The 22,092-nt window shown below is 44.1% G+C and overlaps 2 protein-coding genes across 5 annotated transcripts in view; both read left to right on the top strand.

The window, feature by feature from the left end:
- Nucleotides 1-22,092, top strand: part of PUF60 (poly(U) binding splicing factor 60) — a 52,322-nt gene that overhangs the window by 12,055 nt on the left and 18,175 nt on the right. The gene's annotated exons all lie outside the window — the stretch shown is intronic.
- Nucleotides 17,478-19,440, top strand: LOC119851528 (39S ribosomal protein L2, mitochondrial-like). Its single transcript, XM_038391502.2, has one exon. The coding sequence runs from the start codon at nt 17,624-17,626 to the stop codon at nt 18,152-18,154; it is 531 nt and encodes a 176-aa protein (XP_038247430.1). The 5' UTR covers nt 17,478-17,623; the 3' UTR covers nt 18,155-19,440.

Genomic DNA, 22,092 nt, shown 5'->3' with positions numbered 1-22,092 from the left:
CCTTATTTCCGGTGACAGAAACTGCAGCCAGGGAGTTATTCCTCATCCACAAAGAGACCGTTATCTCAGGCAAGACAGTTGGGTACAGCCGCAGATGTGTGAGGCAGGAGGAGGAGAGTGAGGAAGAACATCAGCTGTTAGAGAAAGAGCAACTGATCCCTGCTGCTGTCTCCGCATCGTCCCCAAATGAGGCAGTGAATCCATCCACCTTTGTCTCAGTTGTTGAATTTCAAGGTATTCTAGGAGCATGATGGAAACTTTGGATATATCCTTGGAAGTAGTCCAAGAAAAGCAGTACAAACTCTTGGCTATTCTATATCCTTCTGTACCAGGGCAGCTCACCGGGCTCATTAATAAATGTCTAGTGGAGCGTGCAAAAAATGTGGCCCATACCTGTATCTGGCTAAAAGACCTATCTGGCTTCAAGACTAAGCTTGATAAGTTTATGGAGGAGATGGTATGATTCGATAGCCTAATTTTGGCAATTAATTGATCTTCGACTATTAGCGGTAGATATGCCCAATGGCCTATGATGGGGTGGGATCTGAGTTACTATAGAGAATTCTTTCCTGGGTGTCTGGCTGATGAGTCTTGCCCACATGCTCCGGGTTTAGCTGATTGCCATATTTGGGGTCGGGAAGGAATTTTCCCCCAGGGCAGATTGGCAGAGGCCCTGGGGGTTTTTCATCTTCCTCTGCAGCGTGGAGCATGGGTCACTTGCTGGAGGATTCTCTGCACCTTGAAGTCTTTAAACCACGATTTGAGGACTTCAGTAGCTCAGACATAAGTTGGGGTTTGTTACAGGAGTGGGTGGATGAGATTCCATGGCCTATGTTGTGCAGGAGGTCAGACTAGATGATTATAATGGTCACTTCTGACCTTAAACTCTATGATCAGTCGTGGCCATGTCAAAAAGAACTGATAGGAGGTACCCAGGTCCCTGCTAAGGGATTTGACTATTTTTATTCACATCCAGCACCATTTGCATCTTCAGCTGGTTTTTCAGTTCAGGAGAGTGATTCTGGCCTCTCTAATTCCCTACGTTAGATCTTCAGGACTGATTTGCAGCTCTTCACCTCCAGAATGCCTATTTCCATATGTCCCTCCTTCCAGCCCATAGGAAATACCTCAGATTCCTGGTAGGAACAGTCCCCTGCCAGTACAGGGTCCTGCCTTTTGGTCTTTCTACAGCATCCAGGGGATTAATAAAATGCTTGGTGCGGGTATAGCAGCTCCTCTAAGGAGACACAGAATCCAGGTTGTATCCTTACTTTAATGACTGGCTGATTCTTGGAAGATCACCCAACAGGTGACCAGTTGTATTCAAGTAATTCTAAAACCCAAGTTGTGCTTTTGGCCTTTACTACATCCCCTGTCAATAGGTTCCACAGGTTGACTCTGCATTGTGTGAAGAAGTACTTCCTTATGTTAGTTTTAAACCAGCTGCCTATTAATTTCATTGGGTGACCCCGGCTCTTATGTTATGTGAAGGGGTAAATAACACTTCCTTACTCACTTTCTCCACACTATTCATGATTTTATAGACTTCTGTCAAATCCCCCCTTAGTCATCTCTTTTCTAAGATGAAATGTTCCAGTCTTTTTAATCTCTTCTCATATGGAAGCTGTTCTATCCCCTCCAATCATTTTGTTTCCCTTCTCTATACTTCTTCCAATTCCAATATATCTTTCTTGACGGGGTGACCAGAACTGCACGCAGTTTCCAAGCTGTGGGCGAACCAGGGATTGTTATAGTGGCAATAGGATATTTTCTCTTTTTTATTATCTGTCCCTTTCCTAATAGTGCCTAATGCTCTTTTCACTGTCCCTGCACATTGAGTGGATGTTTTCGGGGAACTATCCATGATGACTCCAAGATCTCTTTCTTGAGTGGTAACAGCTAATTTAAACCCCATTGTTTTGTATGTATAGTTGGGATTATGTTTTCCAGTGTGCATTACTTTACATTTATCAAGATTGAATGTCATCTGCCATTTTGTTGCCCAGTCACCCAGCTTTGTGAGATCCCTCTGTAACTCTTTAACTCATGAGGGAATTCTGCACCAAAAAAATATGCGCACAGTATTTTAAAATTCTGCAAATTATATTTGTCAATAAATAAATGTGGCTCCAGCATGGCAGTGGGGAGCACAGGGCACTGGCTGCACTGAGGTGGGAGATCACCCTGAAGCCCCCACCTACCCCGGTACAAGGACTTGGCGGTGAGACTCCACCTGATGCTGACACAGTGCAAGAGCTGACCCTGACCCAGAAACCCCCCAGGGCCATGCCCCTCTGCGCCAGGTGTGTGCGGGGAAGGCTCAGCCCAGCAGGATTCAAGTGTGGAGGGGCTTAGTGTGGGGTGATCCAGGTGTGGGGTGAGAGGTTTCTGTGTGGGGCAATGTGTGTGTGGGCGGCTCAGTGGGAGATCATAGAATATCAGGGTTGGAAGGGACCTCACCACTGACAATGATTTTTGATGCACCACAGATCCAGGAGAAGTGTAGAGAAGAACACCAGCCATTGTTTGTCATTTATTGACCTAACTAAAGCTTTGATTCCATCAATCATGAAGCCTTATGAAAGGTGCTGTCTAGGTTCGGTTGTCCATTATTCATGTCACAGTTAGTAATTCTGCAATTTCATATTTGAATTCCTTCAGAACTCCTGGGTGAATCCCGTCTGGTCCTGGTGACTTATTACTGTTTTATCAGTTGTTCCAAAACTACTTCTGTTTATACCTCAAGCTGGAATAGTTCCTCAGATTTGTCACCTAAAAAGAATTACTAAGGGTGTGGGAAACTCCCTCGCATCCTCTACAGTGAAGACTGTTACAGAGAATTCATTTAGCTTCTCTGCAACCATCTTGTCTTCCTTCAGTGCTCCTTTAGCACCTGGATCGACCAGTGGCTCCATTGATTGTTTGACAGGCTTCCTGCATCTGATGTTCTTAAAAAAAAATTGCTGTTAGTTTTTGTGATTTTTGTTAGTGGCTCTTCAAATTCCTTTTTGGCCTGCCTAAGTATACTTTTACATGCGACTTGCCAGATTGTGTTCCATTCCATTTTTCTCAGTAGGATTTGACTTCCTTTTTTTAAAAGCTGTCTTTTTGTCTCTAACCACCTCCTTTATTTTGTTGTTTAGCTATGGTGGCATTTTTTTGCTCCTCTTACTGATTTTTTTTTCATTTGGAGTATACATATAGTTTGAGCCTCTACTATGGTGTTTTTAAAAAGTTTCCATGCAGCTTGTAGGCATTTCATTCTTGTTTCTGTTTAACTAGCCTCCTCATTTTTGTGTAGTTCCCCTTTTGAAGTTAAATGCTACTGTGATGGGTTTCTTTCATATTTTCCCCCTACAATCATGTTAAATTTTAAATACATTATGGTCACTTTTATCCAGCGGATATTCACATCTGGGACCAGATCCTGTTTGCCAGTTAAGACTAAACCAAGAATTGTCTCTCCCCTTGGGGGTTCCAGGACTAGCTGCTCCAAAAAGGAGTCATTAATGGTGTTTAGAAATTTTATCTCTGCATCTTATCCTTAGGTGACATGTTCTAAGTGACTGTGTGGGTTGTTGAAGTCCCACATTATTATGGGTTATTTTCCACCCACAGAGTCAAGACCATGCAGGTCTGTGCTTCCATGACACATAAGACTTGAGTTTTTATTTTATTAAGGCAACACTGCACCCTACACATCTTTCTAAGGTCTGGTCTGCACTAGGAAATTTAGGTTGGCATAACTAAGGGTATGTCTACACTGCCCACCTTACAGCATGGCTGTGGCAGCGCTGTGACTTGGGCAATGTAGTTACACTTTATTACTGGGGGAGAGCTCTCCTGGTGATTTAAAAAAAAACCCACCCCGAAGTGCTGAAAGTGGCAGTGTAGACACATCCTAAGTGTCTCATGGCTGTGAAAAATCTTCCTCTGAATGACGCAGTTAAAGCACTCTAACCTCCAGTGTTGATGGCACTAGATCAATAGAGTATCAGGGCGTAGCCGTGTTAGTCTGTATCTACAAAAACAACAAGAAGTCTGACAGATGGCACCGTAAAGACTAACAGATTTATTTGGGCATAAGCTTTCGTGGGTAAAAAACCTACTTCTTCGGATGCATGGACGGAAGATTACAGATGCAGGCATTATTATACTGACACATGAAGAGGAGGGAGTTACCTCACAAGTGGAGAACCAGTGTTGACACTGGTGTCAGTGAAACTGGGGTCCAAGGGCACTCCAGGGGGGTCTAAGGGCCCTGCTGAGAAACTCCTCCCCCTCCGTCCCAGCACTCTGGGGAACATGGTTCCTACCTGCCCTGGCTCCGCACCGCTCCTGGAAGCAGCCAGCACGTCCCTGCAACCCCTGGGAGGGAGGGGGTTTCCACGCACTGCCTCTGCCTCGAGCGGCAACTCCCCCACCCCGCCTAAGAGCCGTTGCCAGAGGGATGTGCTGGTCGTTTTTGGGAGCTGTCCAAGGTAAGCGCCACCACCCCCTCCTGCACCCCTGCCCAGAGCCTGCACCCAAATGCCCTCCCTGAGCCTGCACCCGACCCCCTTCTGTACCTTAACCCCCTTCCCCAGCCTGGTGAAAGTGAGCGAGGGTGCGGAACAGTGAGCAAGGGAGGGAGGGGGGGATGGAGTGGGTGGGGCGGGGCCTTGTGGAAGGGGATGGGGCAAGGCTGAGCGGGGGGGGTCCTCGGGTTGCTTAAGTTTGAGAACCACTGGTGTAGACAATCCCTGATCTGCTAACTCTTCATGCTGTTCACTATTTATTTGGTTTGTTTGATTAAAGCAAAATGACTTTTTACTGCCATCTCTCCCAGAAATGTCCAGAGAATCACTTACTTCTCTAATGCTCATCCTTAAGCTGGTATAAGAGTCCCCATATCTCCATAATGAAGGTCCTTTAACTCTCTTCCAGCCATAGTGTTTGCAAACTATTCTTCTCCGCTTATATTCCCCAAAGTTTTTGGAAATGAGGCACTGAAGATACTCAGCTATGCCCCTTGGTCACTCAGTTCTGTGCTCTATTGTCTGCCTTCTCTATTACCAGAGAGAACTTTTGTACAAAATCCCTCTTCTGTTTGCATTACCTTGTGGCAGCATTTTCTGGAATGACTGTTTTATAGATTCATAGATACTAAGGTCAGAAGGGACCATTCTGATCATCTAGTCCGACCTCCTGCACAGCGCAGGCCACAGAATCTCACCCACCCACTCCTATGAAAAACCTCACCCATGTCTGAGCTATTGAAGTCCTTAAATCATGGTTCAAAGACTTCAAGGAGCAGAGAAGCCTCCCTCAAGTCAACCATGCCCCATGCTACAGAGGAAGGCGAAAAACCTCCAGGGCCTCTCCAATCTGCCCTGGAGGAAAATTCCTTCCCGACGCCAAATACGGCGATCAGCTAAACCCTGAGCATATGGGCAAGATTCACCAGCCAGATACTACAGAAAATTCTTTCCTGGGTAACTCAGATCCCATCCATCTAATATCCCATCTCAGGGGATTAGTCCTATTTACCCTGAATATTTAAAGATCAATTACTTACCAAAATCCCATTATCCCATCATACCATCTCCTCCATAAACTTATCGAGTAGAATCTTAAAACCAGATAGATCTTTTGCCCCCACTGCTTCCCTTGGAAGGCTATTCCAAAACTTCACTCCTCTGATGGTTAGAAACCTTCGTCTGATTTCAAGTCTAAACTTCCTGGTGGCCAGTTTATACCCATTTGTTCTTGTGTCCACATTGGTGCTGAGCTGAAATAATTCCTCTCCCTCTCCTGTATTTATCCCTCTGATCTATTTATAGAGAGCAATCATATCTCCCCTCAACCTTCTTTTAGTTAGGCTAAACAAGCCCAGCTCCTTAAGTCTCCTTTCATAAGCCAAGTTTTCCATTCCTCGGATCATCCTAGTAGCCCTTCTCTGTACCTGCTCCAGTTTGAATTCATCCTTTTTAAACATGGGAGACCAGAACTGCACACAGTATTCTAGGTGAGGTCTCACCAGTGCCTTGTATAACGGTACTAAAACCTCCTTATCCCTACTGGAAATGCCTCTCCTGATGCATCCCAAAACCGCATTAGCTTTTTTCACAGCCATATCACATTGGCAGCTCATAGTCATCCTATGATCAACCAATACTCCAAGGTCCTTCTCCTCTTCCGTTACTTCTAATTGATGCGTCCCCAATTTATAACTAAAATTCTTGTTATTAATCCTTAAATGCATAACCTTACACTTCTCATTATTAAATTTCATCCTATTACTATTACTCCAGTTTACAAGGTCATCCAGATCCTCCTGTATGATATCCCGATCCTTCTCCGAATTGGCAATACCTCCCAGCTTTGTATCATCTGCAAACTGTATTAGCACACTCCCACTTTTTGTGCCAAGGTCAGTAATAAAAAGATTAAATAAGATTGGTCCCAAAACCGATCCCTGAGGAACTCCACTGGTAACCTCCCTCCAACCTGACATATCTAAAAAATCTGTTACCTTTTCAAAAAAGGAGATTAGGTTGGTTTGGCACGATCTACCTTTTGTAAAACCATGTTGTATTTTGTCCCATTTACCATTGACTTCAATGTCCTTAACTAATTTCTCCTTCAAAATTTTTTCCAGGACCTTGCATACTACAGATGTCAAACTAACTGGCCTGTAGTTACCTGGATCACTTTTTTTTCCTTTCTTAAAAATAGGAACTGTATTAGCAATTCTCCTATCATTAGGTACTATTCCTGAGTTTACAGATTCATTAAAAATTCTTGCTAATGGGCTTGCAATTTCAGGTGCCAATTCCTTTAATATTCTTGGATGAAGATTATCTGGGCCCCCCGATTTAGTCCCATTAAGCCGTTTCAGTTTCGCTTCTACCTCAGATATGGTAATATCTTCCTCCATATCCTCATTCCCATTTGTCATGTTACCATTATCCCCAAGATCCTCTTTAGCCTTATTAAAGACTGAGGCAAAGTATTTGTTTAGATATTGGGCCATGCCTAGATTATCTTTAACCTCCACTCCATCCTCAGTGTTAAGCGGCCCCACTTCTTCTTTCTTAGTTTTCTTCTTATTTATATGGCTATAGAACCTTTTACTATTGGTTTTAATTCCATTTGCAAGGTCCAACTCTACTCGACTTTTAACCTGTCTCACTTTATCCCTACATGTTCTGACCTCAATTAGGTAGCTTTCCTTGCTGATCCCTCCCATCTTCCACTCCCTGTATGCTTTCTGCTTCTTCTTAATCACCTCTCTAAGATGCTTGCTCATCCAGCTTGGTCTACAACTCCTTCCTATGAATTTTTTCCCCTTTCTTGCGATAGAGGCTTCTGATAGCTTCTGCAGTTTTGATTTAAAGTAATCTCAGGCCTCCTCTACCTTTAGATCCATAAGTTCTTCAGTCCAATCCACTTCCCTAACTAATTTCCTTAATTTTTGAAAGTCAGCCCTTTTGAAATCAAAAACCCTAGTTGCAGATTTACTTTTGTTAATCCTTCCATTTAGTTTGAACTGAATTAGCTCATGATCACTTGAGCCAAGATTGTCCCCTACAACCATTTCTTCTATGAGGTCCTCGCTACTCATCAAAATTAAATCTAAAATGGCATCCCCTCTAGTCGGTTTAGAAACTACCAGTTCTGTTTGCATTACCTTGTGGCAGCATTTTCTGGAATGACTGTTCTAGCAGCTTCTACGTAGCTTCTATGTAGGTTTGCCTCTTGGAGAGGTTAGATTCTTGCACTTCAACCTCTCCTACCTGCTTGCCAAATTGACATCCCCAGACCAGGGATGGCTTAAAACATTTTATTAAATTTAGAATGAACAAAATTAAAAGCTCAAACACTTTCATAGTTCTTATACAAGGCCCACTGTGGCTGAGTCTTTCTGGAGCATACTATGTTTTGCTGCTGCAACTATGCTCTGTTCCCAACAGCTATGATCCCTTTTGACCTCTTCAGCTCAGCTCCAGTCCTTAAAGGGATAAGCTGCAGATAAATGTAACCTTGGCATTCCCTTATGAGTTACCCAAGTTCACAGCAATACTAGTAAAAGCTGAGTGGACTGATGACAGGAGTGAAATTTACTTGGGCATGATACTGTCGTTCCTCAGAAAATTACAGCTATTACAGAATGAAGTGGAGGTCCTTCTCCGCAGCATGGGCTACCACAATTATATTTTGATCAGAAAGGTTGCAGAGTATCAGAAAAGGCATCCATAATAAAGAGCCCCATTCCAAAACTGGTGAAAGATCCACTTTGACTAATGTGGTGACAAGATGCTGTTGTCAATCAACAGTAACATAGAGTTATGAGAATTGCAGAAAATATTTAAACTTTCCACCATAATTAATCCAGTCTACACAAAGAAAGTATTATAGTTCCTTGGAAAAAGAAGGCTGAAGGAAATGTCAGATACTAGAACATTTTTAGTCATCCTGCCCTTTTAAATTAGTCATAGCAAACCTCAAATTATTGACCAAGTGAAATGAAGCCTTAGAGTCAAATCATTGCTTTTCTCTGTCTATACATACATAACACAATAACTTCTGAAAACTGCAGCTGACCAATTGCAAAATTTTGGGGAATGTTTTAGGTATCACAATGGGCATAGTTCTGTTTAGAATCATAGAATATTAGGGTTGGAAGAGACCTCAGGAGGTCATCTAGTCCAATTCTCTGCTCAAAGCAGGACCGACACCAGCTAAATCATCCCAGCCAAGGCTTTGTCAAGCCAGGCCTTAAAAACCTCTAAGGATGGAGATTCCACAACCTCCCTACGTAACCCATTCCAGTCCTTCACCACCCTCCTAGTAAAATAGTGTTTTCTAGTATCGAACCTAGACCTCACCCACTGTAACTTGAAACCATTGCTTCTTGTTCTGTCATCTGCCACCACTGAGAACAGCCTAGCTCCATCATCTTTACAACCTCCCTTCAGGTAGCTGAAGGCTGCTGTCAAATCCCCCCTCACTCTTCTTTTCTGCAAACTAAACAATCCCAGTTCCCTCAGCCTCTCCTTGTAAGTCATGTGCCCCAGCCCCTTATCATTTTTGTGGCTCTCTGCTGGAGTCTCTCCAATTTGTCCACATCCCTTCTGTAGTGGGGGGACCAAAACTGGACACAATACTCCAGGTGTGGCCTCACTGGTGCTGAATAGAGGGGAGTAATCACTTTCCTCGATCTGCTGGCAATGCTCATACTGATGCAGCCCAATATGCCATTAGCCTTCTTGGCAACAAGGGCACACTGCTGACTCGTATCCAGCATCTCGTCCACTAATCCCCTAGGTCCTTTTCTGCAGAACTGCTGTTTTGCCAGTCGGTCCCCAGCCTGTTGCAGTGCATGGGATTCTTCCTTCCTAAATGCAAGACTCTGCACTTGCCTTTGTTGAATCTCATCAGATTTCTTTTGGGCCAATCCTCCAATTTGTCTAGGTCACTCTGTACCCTATTCCTACCCTCCAGCCTATCTACCTGTTCCCTCAGCTTAGTGTCATCTGCAAACTTGCTCATTTTGATGAAAAATGGAAATGCTGGATTTCCACAAACATCAGGTCCTGAAGCTTTGGCACCCTTTGCTGCTGCCTACACATTGTACAGGCAGCATCTTACTCAAGAATTGTGCACTTTGTTGCTTACAAAGGCTGAGCTGTATATCCAGCCAGGACCCTCACTTCAACTGGGACAAGCCTCCCCCAGCCAGGTGGTATTTGCACTTGAAAAGTCTGATAACAAACAGCTCTGACTAAATGAGGAACCACATGTGTGACCCTCTAGTATTCCCCCTCCCCCCACACACACTGCTATAGAAAAATCAAGCAGTGCACAAACTAAAAGACATTTGAAATGAGATTAACCCAAAAAGCAGAATTTTTGTCAACATTTTTCACCCCCATCAAAATGAAAATTCAATTACTACACCATCACCAAAATATTGCTGTGCTACATTAGGGCCACAGGTAGAATTTGTTGTGCAAAATTGGGGTCATTTGATCACTGGGTTCCCAATATATTGCATGCGTGCCAACACCACAAGCTATGAGCTTTTAATTTTCAAAATGCTCTTAAATCCATGTGTTTAGCAAGGTTATATTGAATTTTGATATTCCACAGCAAGGGCGGGGGCTGGGCTGAGGAAACCTCAGGAAAGGGGGAAGCTCATGGAGATGAATGGATCTGTTAGCAGTGAGTCAATTCATAGAGGGAAATCGGTTAGTGATGAAAATGTTCTAAATTCAGCCTAAACAAGTATGCCAAAGTCAAGTCCACCAGAGTCAGGATGCGTGGAAGCCCCTAGTCTAGGTTGAGAAGTTGTGACCAGTGTTTAGTCAAATGTGTCTTGAAATGGTTTAGATGTTAAACCTCCTGTCACGGTTCAGGGAAACTGCACCTGTATTTTCCCTCAAAGGTTCAGCAAGGGCATCCACTCTCAGGCTTCAACTCCCTAGCTGTTGCCTTTTTGAGTGGAGACCCGTGTATGTCTAGCCCTTTTGAGTGTATTTCCAGGCTGTCCAGTTCCCTGCCTTCACTGTTATTCCCAGCAAAGGTTTCAGAGTAGCAGCCGTGTTAGTCTGTATTCGCAAAAAGAAAAGGAGTACTTGTGGCACCTTAGAGACTAACAAATTTATTAGAGCATAAGCTTTCGTGAGCTACAGCTCACTTCATCGGAAAAGTTTTCCACCAAATGCATCCGATGAAGTGAGCTGTAGCTCACAAAAGCTTATGCTCTAATAAATTTGTTAGTCTCTAAGGTGCCACAAGTACTCCTTTTCTTTATTCCCAGCAAAGGCAGTCTGCCTGAACAGGCCTGTCCGCTTTCTCTCCAGGGACAATAACAGGTGTCATTGCTGCAGTTATAATGTACCACACAGCACTTCCTTTGTGAGCCTACTCTATTCTTACAGTAAAAAAGCATTACAGAAAAAGCATGTTCAGAATAATAAAGGAACCTACCTACTTGCATGGTAGTAAGTTTACCAGAGTCCACCCCACTCTAACATGGATTCTGACAGGAACAGTCCTTCAGACCTTCCACCCAAGGGGGGATTCCTTGTGGTTACAAGTTCATCATAACTTCAGCTGAGAACAAGCACACGGTCTTATGGGGTCTCAATAATCCAAGCCTTACCATCCCTTCAAGGGATTGGAACCTTCTGTGGACTAGAAATCCTGTCCGTTTGCTGGATCAGGAAGAAGGCCGTGAGCCAGTTTAAAAAACGGGTTATTTATCTAAAAATCCTTTCTTTGTCTGTCAGTCTCTGGAAATCCAGTTTGAACTAGTATATGTGTACCTGTGGGGGGGAAGAGGAGAGGAGGACTATGTTCAAATGTTGATAATGGAGAAGTACATTAGCATCCCCCTCACTACTACTGTGTGGTCCGATGAAGTGAGCTGTAGCTCACGAAAGCTTATGCTCTAATAAATTTGTTAGTCTCTAAGGTGCCACAAGTACTCGTTTTCTTTTTGCGAATACAGACTAACACAGCTACTACTCTGAAACCTGCCTCCAGTACAGAGACTCTCAGTTACTTGCTGCAGAGTAGCAACTGACTGTTTTCTGTTGTTGCTGTAGAAGGGAGAGGTTTTGGGGTGGGATATAATTATCTGCCGCTTTCTATCCTCTTTGTCAGTTGGTGCATCTGTGATGTCTCTTGTTTCAGTGCATCTTTCCTGGCATGCAGACCTTTGCTGACTGTTATGGTATGCTCTGAGACTATCATGTTCGCTGCAGTTAATTAGGAGGACTCTTCAAAAACGTTTACTGCAATTATCTTTTATGAGACCTTGGTTTCTTATTCAACTGCAAAGGACCAAAACACACATTCTCCTCTGAGAAGGATTCTTAGTTGTTTAGGCAGAATTCTCAGGAAGATGCTGCTTTCTCCCTTTGAATTTAATTGATACATCCTGCTATTTTAAAAGTGACTTTTCTGGTTACTCTAGTGAAAGGTTTCAGAGTAGCAGCCGTGTTAGTCAGTCTGTATCCGCAAAAAGAACAGGAGTACTTGTGGCACCTTAGAGACTAACAAATTTATTTGAGCATAAGCTTTCGTGGGCTTCAGCCCACTTTATTGGATGCATAGAATGGAACATATAGTAAGAATGAATACACAGACACACACACACAGACAGAAGGGGGAAGTTTCCATACAAACTGTAAGAAGCTAATTAGTTAAGACGAGCTATTATCAACAGGAGAAAAAAACTTTTTTGTAGTGATGATCAAGATGGCCCATTTAGACAGTTGACAAGAAGGTGTGAGGATATTTAACATGGGGAAATGGTCAATATGTGTAATGACCCAGCCACTCCCAGTCTCTATTCAAACCCAAGTTAATGGTATTTAGTTTGCATATTAATTTAAGCTCAGCAGTTTCTCATTGGAGTCTGTTTTTTAAGCTTTTCTGTTGCAAAATTGCCACCTTTAAGTCTTTTACTGAGTGGCCAGAGAGGTTGAAGTGTTATACTGGTTTTTGAATGTTATGATTCCTGATGTCAGATTTGTGTCCATTTATTCTTTTGCGTAGAGATTGTCTGGTTTGGCCAGTGTATATGGCAGAGAGGCATTGCTGGCACATGATGGCATATACCACATTGGTAGATGTGCAGGTGAACCAGCCTCTGATATTGTGGCTGATGTGATTAGGCCCTATGATGGTGTCACTTGAATAAATATGTGGACAGAGTTGGCATTGGGCTTTGTTGGAAGGATAGGTTCCTGGATTAGTGTTTTTGTTGTTTCAGAGTAGCAGCCGTGTTAGTCTGTATTCGCAAAAAGAAAAGGAGTACCCGTGGCACCTTAGAGACTAACAAATTTATTAGAGAATAAGCTTTCGTGAGCTACAGCTCACTTCATCGGATGCATTTAAATGCATCCGATGAAGTGAGCTGTAGCTCACGAAAGCTTATGCTCTAATAAATTTGTTAGTCTCTAAGGTGCCACGGGTACTCCTTTTTTTTTGTTTTTGTTGTGTGGTTGCCGGAGAGTATTTGCTTCAGATTGGGGGGCTGTCTGTAAGCGAGGACTGGTCTGTCTCCCAAGATCTGTGAGAGTGAGGGATCATTTTTCAGAATAGGTTGTAGATCTTTGATGATGCACTGGAGAGGTTTTAGTTGGGGGCTGAAGGTGACAGCTGGTGGCGTTCTGTAATTTTCTTTGTGAGACCTGTCCTGTAGTAGGTGACTTCTGGGTGCTCTTCTGTCTCTGTCAATCTGTTTTTTCACTTCAGCAGGTGAGTATTGTAGTTTTAAGAATACTTGATAGAGATCTTGTAGGTGTTTGTCTCTGTCTGAGGGATTGGAGCAAATGCGGTTGTATCTTAGAGCTTGGCTGTAGACAATGGATCATGTGGTGTGTCCTGGATGGAAGCTGGAGGTATGTAGGTAAGTATAGCGGTCAGTAGGTTTCCAATATAGGGTGGTGGTTATGTGACCATCACTTATTAGCACAGTAGTGCCAAGGAAATAGACCACTTGTCTGGATTGGTCTAGGCTGAGGTTGATGGTGGGATGGTAATTGTTGAAATCCTGGTGGAATTCCTCAAGGGCTTCTTTTCCATGGGTCCAGGTGATGAAGATGTCATCGATGTAGCGCAAGTAGAGTAGGGGCGTTAGGGGACGAGAGCTAAGGAAGTGTTCTAAGTCAGCCATAAAATGTTGGCATACTGTGGGGCCATGCGGATACCCATAGCAGTGCCGTTGACTTGAAGGTATATATTGTCCCCAAATGTGAAATACTGGAAGGTTGCTTGGGATGTGTTGCTTTCTGACATATTGAACTGGTGCTGCTGGCTTATCATAGAGAGAGTTCATCTGTTTAATTTCTTTCTCTGGAGAATGCAGAGAGCAGAGGCCTGCAGAAGTTAAGGTGGTTCCTTCTCGACTGTGAAAGAAGTAAAAAGGTGCCTTTGTAGAGCTTCTGGTATAGAATAAGTCCTGTCTGGCATGTTTCCCTCTGAACATTCAAATATATAGTATAGAGTTTTTTCTGTCTGCAAGCATAAATTCCCATCTTTGACAATGTTGCCCCAGTCTCATAAGAATGGCCATACTGAATCAGACCAATGGTCCATCTAGTCCAGTATTCCGTCTCTGACAGTGGCCAGTACCAAATGCTTCAGAGGTAATGAAATGAACAGGGCAATTTTGAGAGATTCATCCTCTGTTGTCTAGTCTCATTTCTGGCAATTGGAGGTCTAGGGTAGGGGTGGGCAAACTTTGGCCCACGAGCCGTTTTAAGCTGGCCTGCGAGCTGCACCATGCAGCACAGCCCCACTCTGGCTGGGCCGCTGGATTGGGGCCGCACCATGCGGCTCCCGGAAGCCCCGGCATGGCCCTGCTCCAGCTCCTACACACTCCAATGGTAGTTGCAGGGGCAGTGTCCGCAGATGGGGCAGCGCACAGAAGCGCCTGGCTGTGCCTCCGCATAGGAGCCGGAAAAAGGACATGCCACTGCTTCCGGGAGCCGCTTGAGATAAGCGCTGCTTGGAGCTTGCACCCCTGAGCCTGTCTCTTCCCATGCCTCAGCCCTGACCCCCCTCCTGCTCTCCAAACCCCTCAATCCCAGCCCGGAGCACCCTCCTGCACCCCAAATCCCTCATCCCTACCCCTGAGCCCACACCCCCACCCCAATTTTGTGACCCCATTCATGGCCCACCATACAATTTCTATTTCCCGATGTCACCCTCTGGCCAAAATATTTGCCCACTCCTGGTCTAGGGACACCCGGAGCATGAGTTTGCATCCCTGACCATCTTGGCTAATAGGTCCATCATGGAGGATAGGTCTATCCTCCATGAACTTATCTAATTCTTTTTTGAACCCAGTTGTATTTTTGGCCTTCACAACATCCCCTGGCAGAGAGTTCCTCTACAGATGGACTGTGCATTGTGTGAAGAAATATTTCCCTTTATTTTAAACCTGCTGCCTGTTAATTTCTTTGGATGAGCCTGGTTCTTGTGTAGGCGTAAATAACACTTCCTTATTCATTTTCTCCATACCGTTCATCTGATTGTGGGCCACTCCAGCTCAGCAGCTTCCCTGGCAGCCAATGCCACATACAAGTAGGATCCCAGGATGCCTGAGGTAATGACTCAGGAAATGTTAGATCAGTTTGAAGGATTGTCTGTACAGGAAAGGTGTACAAATGTAAACTAATGTGTGAAATTAAAACAATATAGTTATGCTGGTATAGCCCGCATTCTTTAAAATGAAGGTATACCTATCTCATAGAACTGGAAGGGACCTTGAAAGGTTGAGTCCAGTCCCCAGCCTTCACAGCAGGACCAAGTACCGTCCCTTATTTTTCCCCAGATCCCTAAATGGCCCCCTCAAACCACTGAGCTTCCCCCCTCCCCCCCATTGCAGTATAACAGTGGATTTTTTTTCTGTTTAGCTTATGTTTGTTGGAAAGAGGCTAAACCAAAATGACATGCCTATTTCTTACACTGAAATAGGCGCATCCACAGAGGAGGTTATAGTGGTATGACTTCATCACTTATACCTGGTAAAATTGTCCCATGTAGACAAGGCCTCAGAAGCTTTTTAATGATTCCCGAGTTCTGCCCTAAAATCTCAGTCATGCCAGCCAGTTTGCATTGCTACCAGCACCATAAACAAGTGATAGATTTTTGTGTGTGAACAGCAGTTGAATTAATGGTAACACAAGAGCTATACCTCATGCTAACTTGCTAGTGAAGACTGTCACAGTTTAGGGCAACTGCACCAGTATTCCTCTCTCGCAGTCCACCATGGACACCCATCTAGGCTCCCGGCTCCTTAGCCATCACCTCTCTTGGGCAGAGACCTGTGTATATCTCCCTCCTGAATGGGGGATCTTTAAGGCTGCACATTTCCCTGCTTGCATTATGATCATCTTCAGCCAGCTACGTTGTTTAAATAGGTCAGCATTTATTCTTTACTATCTTTCCAAAGGCTAAAAACAGTGAAATTGCTGGCAGTTACAAGTTACTACACAGCTCTTTATAAGCAAGCACATTTATTCTTAAGGTGAAAGCATTACAGAGAAGGCATGTTAAAAACAATAAAATAACCTACACACATGCTGAAAAGCTTACCAGAGGTCATCCCAATACCAGCCTCAGACTCTGGTAGGTGTCAATCCTTCAAAACCCACAACTGGGTTTACCCTGTGGTTACAAGTTCATAACTGTCTCAGATTCAGAACCAGAAAAAACATGAATAGTTCAGTTTTTCCTTTATACAGTTTGGAATTTTGATCTTGTTCCCATGTAACAGGTGATCAGCAGAGAATGACTTGCTCCTCAAGCTGGAAGGGCTAAGTTTTTGCATAATCAGAAGTGGGGATTTGCATTCATCTTCCCCTAGATCTCTGTCACATCTCCCCCTTCGAGAGGTTACATACAATCCCAGCCCACAACAATACATAAACCATTCTTTTAACACAGTGGACCACAAAGATATTTAATCTTAATTCAATAAGGTTTCCCAAGGATACTTCAGGAAATTGCCCTATCTGTCACTATCGCAGGGTGACGACTCACTGCTGCAGCACCTCCTGCTGGTTGTCCAGGAATTGGCTCTTTTCAGCCAGGAGCGCCCTCTGCCGGTCAGTGTCTTGCCTGCTGCTGGCCCCATGCCCATCCCGGACCCCGCTGCCCTTCTAGATTAGGGTTCTGCTCCCTGGCAGTACCCCCTCAGTTTGGGTCCTCCTCTCTTCATGTAGCTAGAGAGAGTCTCTCTCTCTCTCTCTCTCTCTCTCCTTCTGGCCCACTGCCCTCTTATAAGGGCCAGCTGGGCCCTAATTACACAGGCTACAGCTGTGGATGTTTTCCCAAACAGCCCAGCTTTTTCCCTCTCAGCCCTCTCCCAGGGCTGTTTTAAGCCCTTCAAGGCATGGCAGGGGGACCACCCCACCACAGTCAGAGACAAGCCCTGAGTCACTGCCATTGTATCCATTCCCCTGGGTATGTTTGTCACGGATTGTACCACGCTACCAGCAGCCTCCAAACCTGAAGTGTTTCTCTAATTCTTCTGTCAAGGTCAGAGTGGAAGAGGTAGTTGCTGTCTATTCTCTTCACCCCCACCACAGTTTGCTTGCTGCAAGCTTAGTTTCTTCAAGCACCCCTAGCTAATACTTGTGTGGTCTCCCTGAACTCCATTCCTTGCATAGTGGCACAGTGTGTTAACCAGGAAGCCGTCAGGACAATAGCCAGGGCCTTACTGCCAGTGGGACATGCTATGTATGTATGGGGTTATAGTCTTCCATTGTATGATGCAATTCAGCTAATCACCCCATACGGTATTTATATTGGCCCTTTTCAGTTTGTTGGTAGCTGTCAGATTGGAGGCTCTGTCTACAAAATGAGCTTTCATATTACCATTTACTCTTCAGGATGATCCCATTTTGAGTGGCAGCAAGTATAAATAAATACCAGTATTGAGCAGTGTCTAGTAATAAGAACCTGTGGTACAGAGGTCAACAGAAGCCCAGGTAAAGCACTTGAAGGCTGCTGAATCCCCTCTCCCAAACCAACAAGATCACTAGCAGGTTCCTCTGGGCAGCCTTGTCTGCCTACTACTGTGCATGGGATCAGCGGGGGACACAAGCAGCGCTACCACATGATTGACTTCCAGTGGCTGTGCTACGGACCTGGGGCTGAGTCAGGCCCCTACGAGGAGAAGGTGATCCAGGTCCAGTACGACCCCTGCAGGTGGGCTGATATCGCCCTGGTGGCTGGCAGTAAGCAGAAACGCTGGGTCATTGCAACAGAAAACATGCAGCCTGGCAACCTCAAAACCTCGGGGCACATAAGCAGCAGGATGGCACTCTCCCCCAAAGAAGGGGATGCATACCCTTTGAGAGCTCTGACTGTGAGGACCCTGATCAATAACCTGGAAAGCCACCCTGGGAAAGGAGCACAGTACATCCAAGCAGCAGGGACCTATGGGGTGTTACTGTGGAAGGTGAATGGAACGGCCATCATGCAGCTGCCCTCTAAGAGATGCATGCAGGTGCTGGAGACCTGCATAGCCACCATGGGGCGAGTTTCCAACATTGACCACAACAAGCAGATCATTGGGAAAGTTGGCCAGAACTGCTGGCTGGGGAGGCGCCTATGCAGCGGCTTATGGCACTGCAAGGGCTGCTGAGCGGGACGCAAGATCAAACCACTCCCACCCATGAAGAGCTATGTCAGCCTGCCCACAGCAGCAGCTTGGGCTTGACACCTAGCCCCGGTGCCTGCCTCTCAATAAAATCAGCTTTTCAACTCTCTCTCTCTCTAAAAAAGGAATAATTAACCCATTATTAACAGGACAGGGAATTCTGTGGAAAGCCGAGGGTCTGAAACAGATCAATAGGCAATAGAAAATCTACGTCTGTTGGGGATGGGATGGAATTTAATGTGTGTAATATACCATAGGGGTGATAGTGCACCCTGTTGGGATGGCATCTAGAACAGCATGTGGCGTTTAGGAAACTACGAAAGATGTAAAAAATCTTGAGAATTCATAAAAGGGCAATCAAAAGAGATGAAGATCTGGGAAGAGACTGAGGGAGCTAAATGAGGAGAGTATAGAAATATATAGACTTTCTAGACTGCTGAATAAAAGATTAGGTCGTGTTGGTGGGGGAGTGGCACAATATGTGAAAGAGAGCATGGAGTCAAATACAGTATAAATCTGAAATGAATCAGACGACGCCATGATTTCTCTATGGATAGAAATTCCATGCTTGAAAATGAGTAGAGCACTAGGAATATGCTACCAACCACCTGACCAGGATGGTGGCAGTGATTCTGAAATGCTCTGGGTAATTTAGGCTACAGAATCAGAAAACCCAGTAATAATGGAGGATTCCAACGATCCCCATATTGATTAAGAAAATGTCACCTCAGGATGGGCAGAAATAAAATTTCTAGACACCTTTAATGACTGCTTTTTTGAGCAGCTAGTCCTGGAACCCACAAAGGGAGAGGCAATTCTTGATTTAGTCCTAAGTGGAGCACAGGATCTGGTCCAAGAGGTGAATATAGCTGAACCACATGATAGCAATCATAATGTCATTAGATTTAACATCTTTGTAGGATGAAAAATACCAAAGAAACCCACCATAGTAGCATTTAACTTAAAAAAAGTGGAACTACACAAAAAGGAGGAGGCTAGTTAAATGGAAATTTAAAAGGAACAGTCACAAGAGTGAAATGTCTGGAAGTTGCATAGAAACGTTTAAAAAACCCACCATAATTCATGTATAAACCCCCAATTTAAAAAAAAAGGGGGGGCAAGAGGACCAACAAAATGGACATCCTCAATGGATGAGCAACAGAATAAAAGAGGTGGTTAGAGACAGGCAGATTTTAAAAATAGGAAGTCAAATCCTATTGAGGAAGATAGGAAGGAGCATAAACTCTGGCAAGTCAAGTGTAAAAGTCTACTTACGCAGGCCAAAAAGGAATTTGAAGAGCAACTAGCAAAAGACACAAAAACTAACAGCATTTTTTTTTTTAAGTACACCAGAAGCAGGAAGCTTGAGGCCGCTGGATAACTGAGATGCTAAAGGAGCACTAAAGAAAAAACAAGGCTGTTGTGGAGAAGTTAAATAAATTCTTTGTGTTAGTCTTCACTGTAGAGGATGAGAGAGAGAGATTACCACCACACCTGAGCCATTCTTTTTAAGGGACCAATCTAAGGAACTGTTCTAGATTGATGTGTCAGAAGACGTTTTGGAACAAAACTGATTAAAATAAACAGTAAAAAATTACCAGGACCAAATGGGATACACCCAGGAGTTCTGAAGGAATTAAAATACAAAATTGTAGAACTACTAACTGTGGGGTATAACCTATCACTTAAAACGGCCTCTGTCCCAGATAACGGGAGGGTAGCTAATGTAACTCCTATTCTTTCAAAAAGGCTCCAGAAGCAATCCTAGCAATTACAGGCCAGTAAGCCTAACTTCAGTACCAGGAAAATTGGTAGAAAGTATAGTAACGAAAAGAGTGATCGGACACAGAGATGAACACAATACATTTGGGAAGAGCCAACATGGCTTTTTAAAGAGAAATCATGCCTCACCGATCTATTAGAATTTTTTGAGGGTGTCAACAAATGTGGACAACAAAGGCCATCCAATGGATATGGTGTACTTGGACTTTCAGAAAGCCTTTGACTAGTTCCCTCATCGAAGGCTCTTAAGCAAAGCTGGCAGTATGGAATAAGAAGGGAGATCCACTTATGGATCCGTAACTGGTGAAAAGATAAGAAACAGAGGTAGGAATAAAAGGTCAATTTTCACAGTGGAGAGAGGTATATATCAGGGTCCACAAAGATTCTGTACTGGCACTAGTTCTGTTCAGCATATTCATAAATGATATGGAAAAAGGGGTAAATGGTCAGGTGTCAAAGTTTGAAGATGATACAAAATTACTCGGGATAGTTGAATCAAAAGATAATTGCAAAGAGTTACAAAGGGATTTCACAAAGCTGGGTGGGCAACAAAATGGCAGATGAAATTCATTTGATAAATGCAAAGTAATGGACATTGGAAAACATAACCCCAACTATATACATACAAAATGATTGGGGTTTAAATTAGCTGTTACCTCTCAAGAAAGAGTTGTTGGCATCATTGTGGATAGTTCTCTGAAAACATCTGCTCAGTGTGAAATGGCAGTCAAAAAAGCTAAGAAAATGTTAGGAACCATTAGGAAAAGGATAGACAAGACAGAAAATATCATGCCACTATATAAAAATACATGGTACTCCCACACCTTGAATATTGCATGCGGTTCTAGTTGCCCCATCTCAAAAAAGATATATTAGAATTGAAAAAAGTACAGAGAAGGACAACAAAAAATTAAGAGTATGAAACAGATTCCTTATGAGGAGAGATTAAAAGTCTGGGATGTGTCCGTTTTAGAAAAGAGATGACTAACGGGGGATATGACAGCGGTCTAAGGAAGTGTTGTTTACCCCCTTTCCTGATTCCTTTGTTATGTGGTCACGCAATGAAATTAATAGGCAGCTGGTTTAAAAGAAACGTAAGAAGTGCTGCTTCATACAACACACAGTCCACCTGTGGAACTTGCTGCCAGGGGATGTTCTCAATGGTGGCAGATGACAGAACAAGGAGTAATGGTCTCAAGTGGCAGTGGGGGAGGTCGAGGCTGGATATTCAGAAACGCTATTTCACTAGGAGGGTGGTGAAGCACTGGAATGGGTTACATAGGGAGGTGGTGGAATCTCCATCCTTTGAGGTTTTTAAGGTCAAGATTGACAAAGCCCTGGGTGGGATGATTTAGTTGGTGTTGGCCCTGCTTTGAGCAGGGGATTGGACTAGATGACCTACTGAGGTCTCTTCCAACCCTAATCTTCTATGATTCTAGGGGATGTTGTGAAAGTGGAAAATTATAACTGGGCTCAAAAAAGAATTAGGTAAGTTCATGAAGGATAGGTCCATCAGTGGCTATTAGCCAAAGTGGTCCAGGATGTAGTCCCCTGCCCTGGGCATTCCTAAATCTCTGACTACCAGAAGCTGGGCCTGGATAACAGGGGATGGATCACTTGATAAGTTGCCCTGTTCTGTTCATTCCCTCTGAAGCATGTGGCATCGGCCACTGTCGGAAGACAAGATACTGGGCTAGATGGACCATTGGTCTGAGCCAGTATGGCCATTCTTATATTCTTAATATGACTTTGGGGATGGGGAGCAGGGCTGCTAGCCTAGGAGATGACAGTGTGAGTTAAGATAAGGAATCATTCCCCCTCTCAAAAATAAGTTGAGGATTAGTGGCATGAGATGCAAAAGAAATATTTTAGGCTGTGTATCTGGAATGCTTAGCAGGGTGCCTGGGTGATGGGATAGACTCCTCGGAGGAGGTGGCTCAGCTCTTTGAGAACAAGGTTACATGTTAGTAGGTCTGAGCCAAGGTGGCCAGCCTGAGCCTGAGAAGGAGCCAGAATTTACCAGTGGACCTTGCCAAAGAGCCATAAGTACTCCTCTTCTTTTTGCGAATACAGAGTAACACGGTTGCTACTCTGAAACCAGTAATACATCAGCAGCCCACCCTTCAGCTCCCCCCCACGGC

Source organism: Dermochelys coriacea, chromosome 2, assembly GCF_009764565.3.
Source record: "Dermochelys coriacea isolate rDerCor1 chromosome 2, rDerCor1.pri.v4, whole genome shotgun sequence".
NCBI lineage: Eukaryota > Metazoa > Chordata > Testudines > Dermochelyidae > Dermochelys > Dermochelys coriacea.
Note: the sequence above shows the minus strand (reverse complement) of the source record. Positions and strands in the feature narration are given on the sequence as shown.

Coding starts and splice junctions, on each gene's coding strand:
- LOC119851528 (XM_038391502.2), top strand. CDS start 17,624: ATGATTGACTTCCAGTGGCTGTGCTACGGACCTGGGGCTGAGTCAGGC.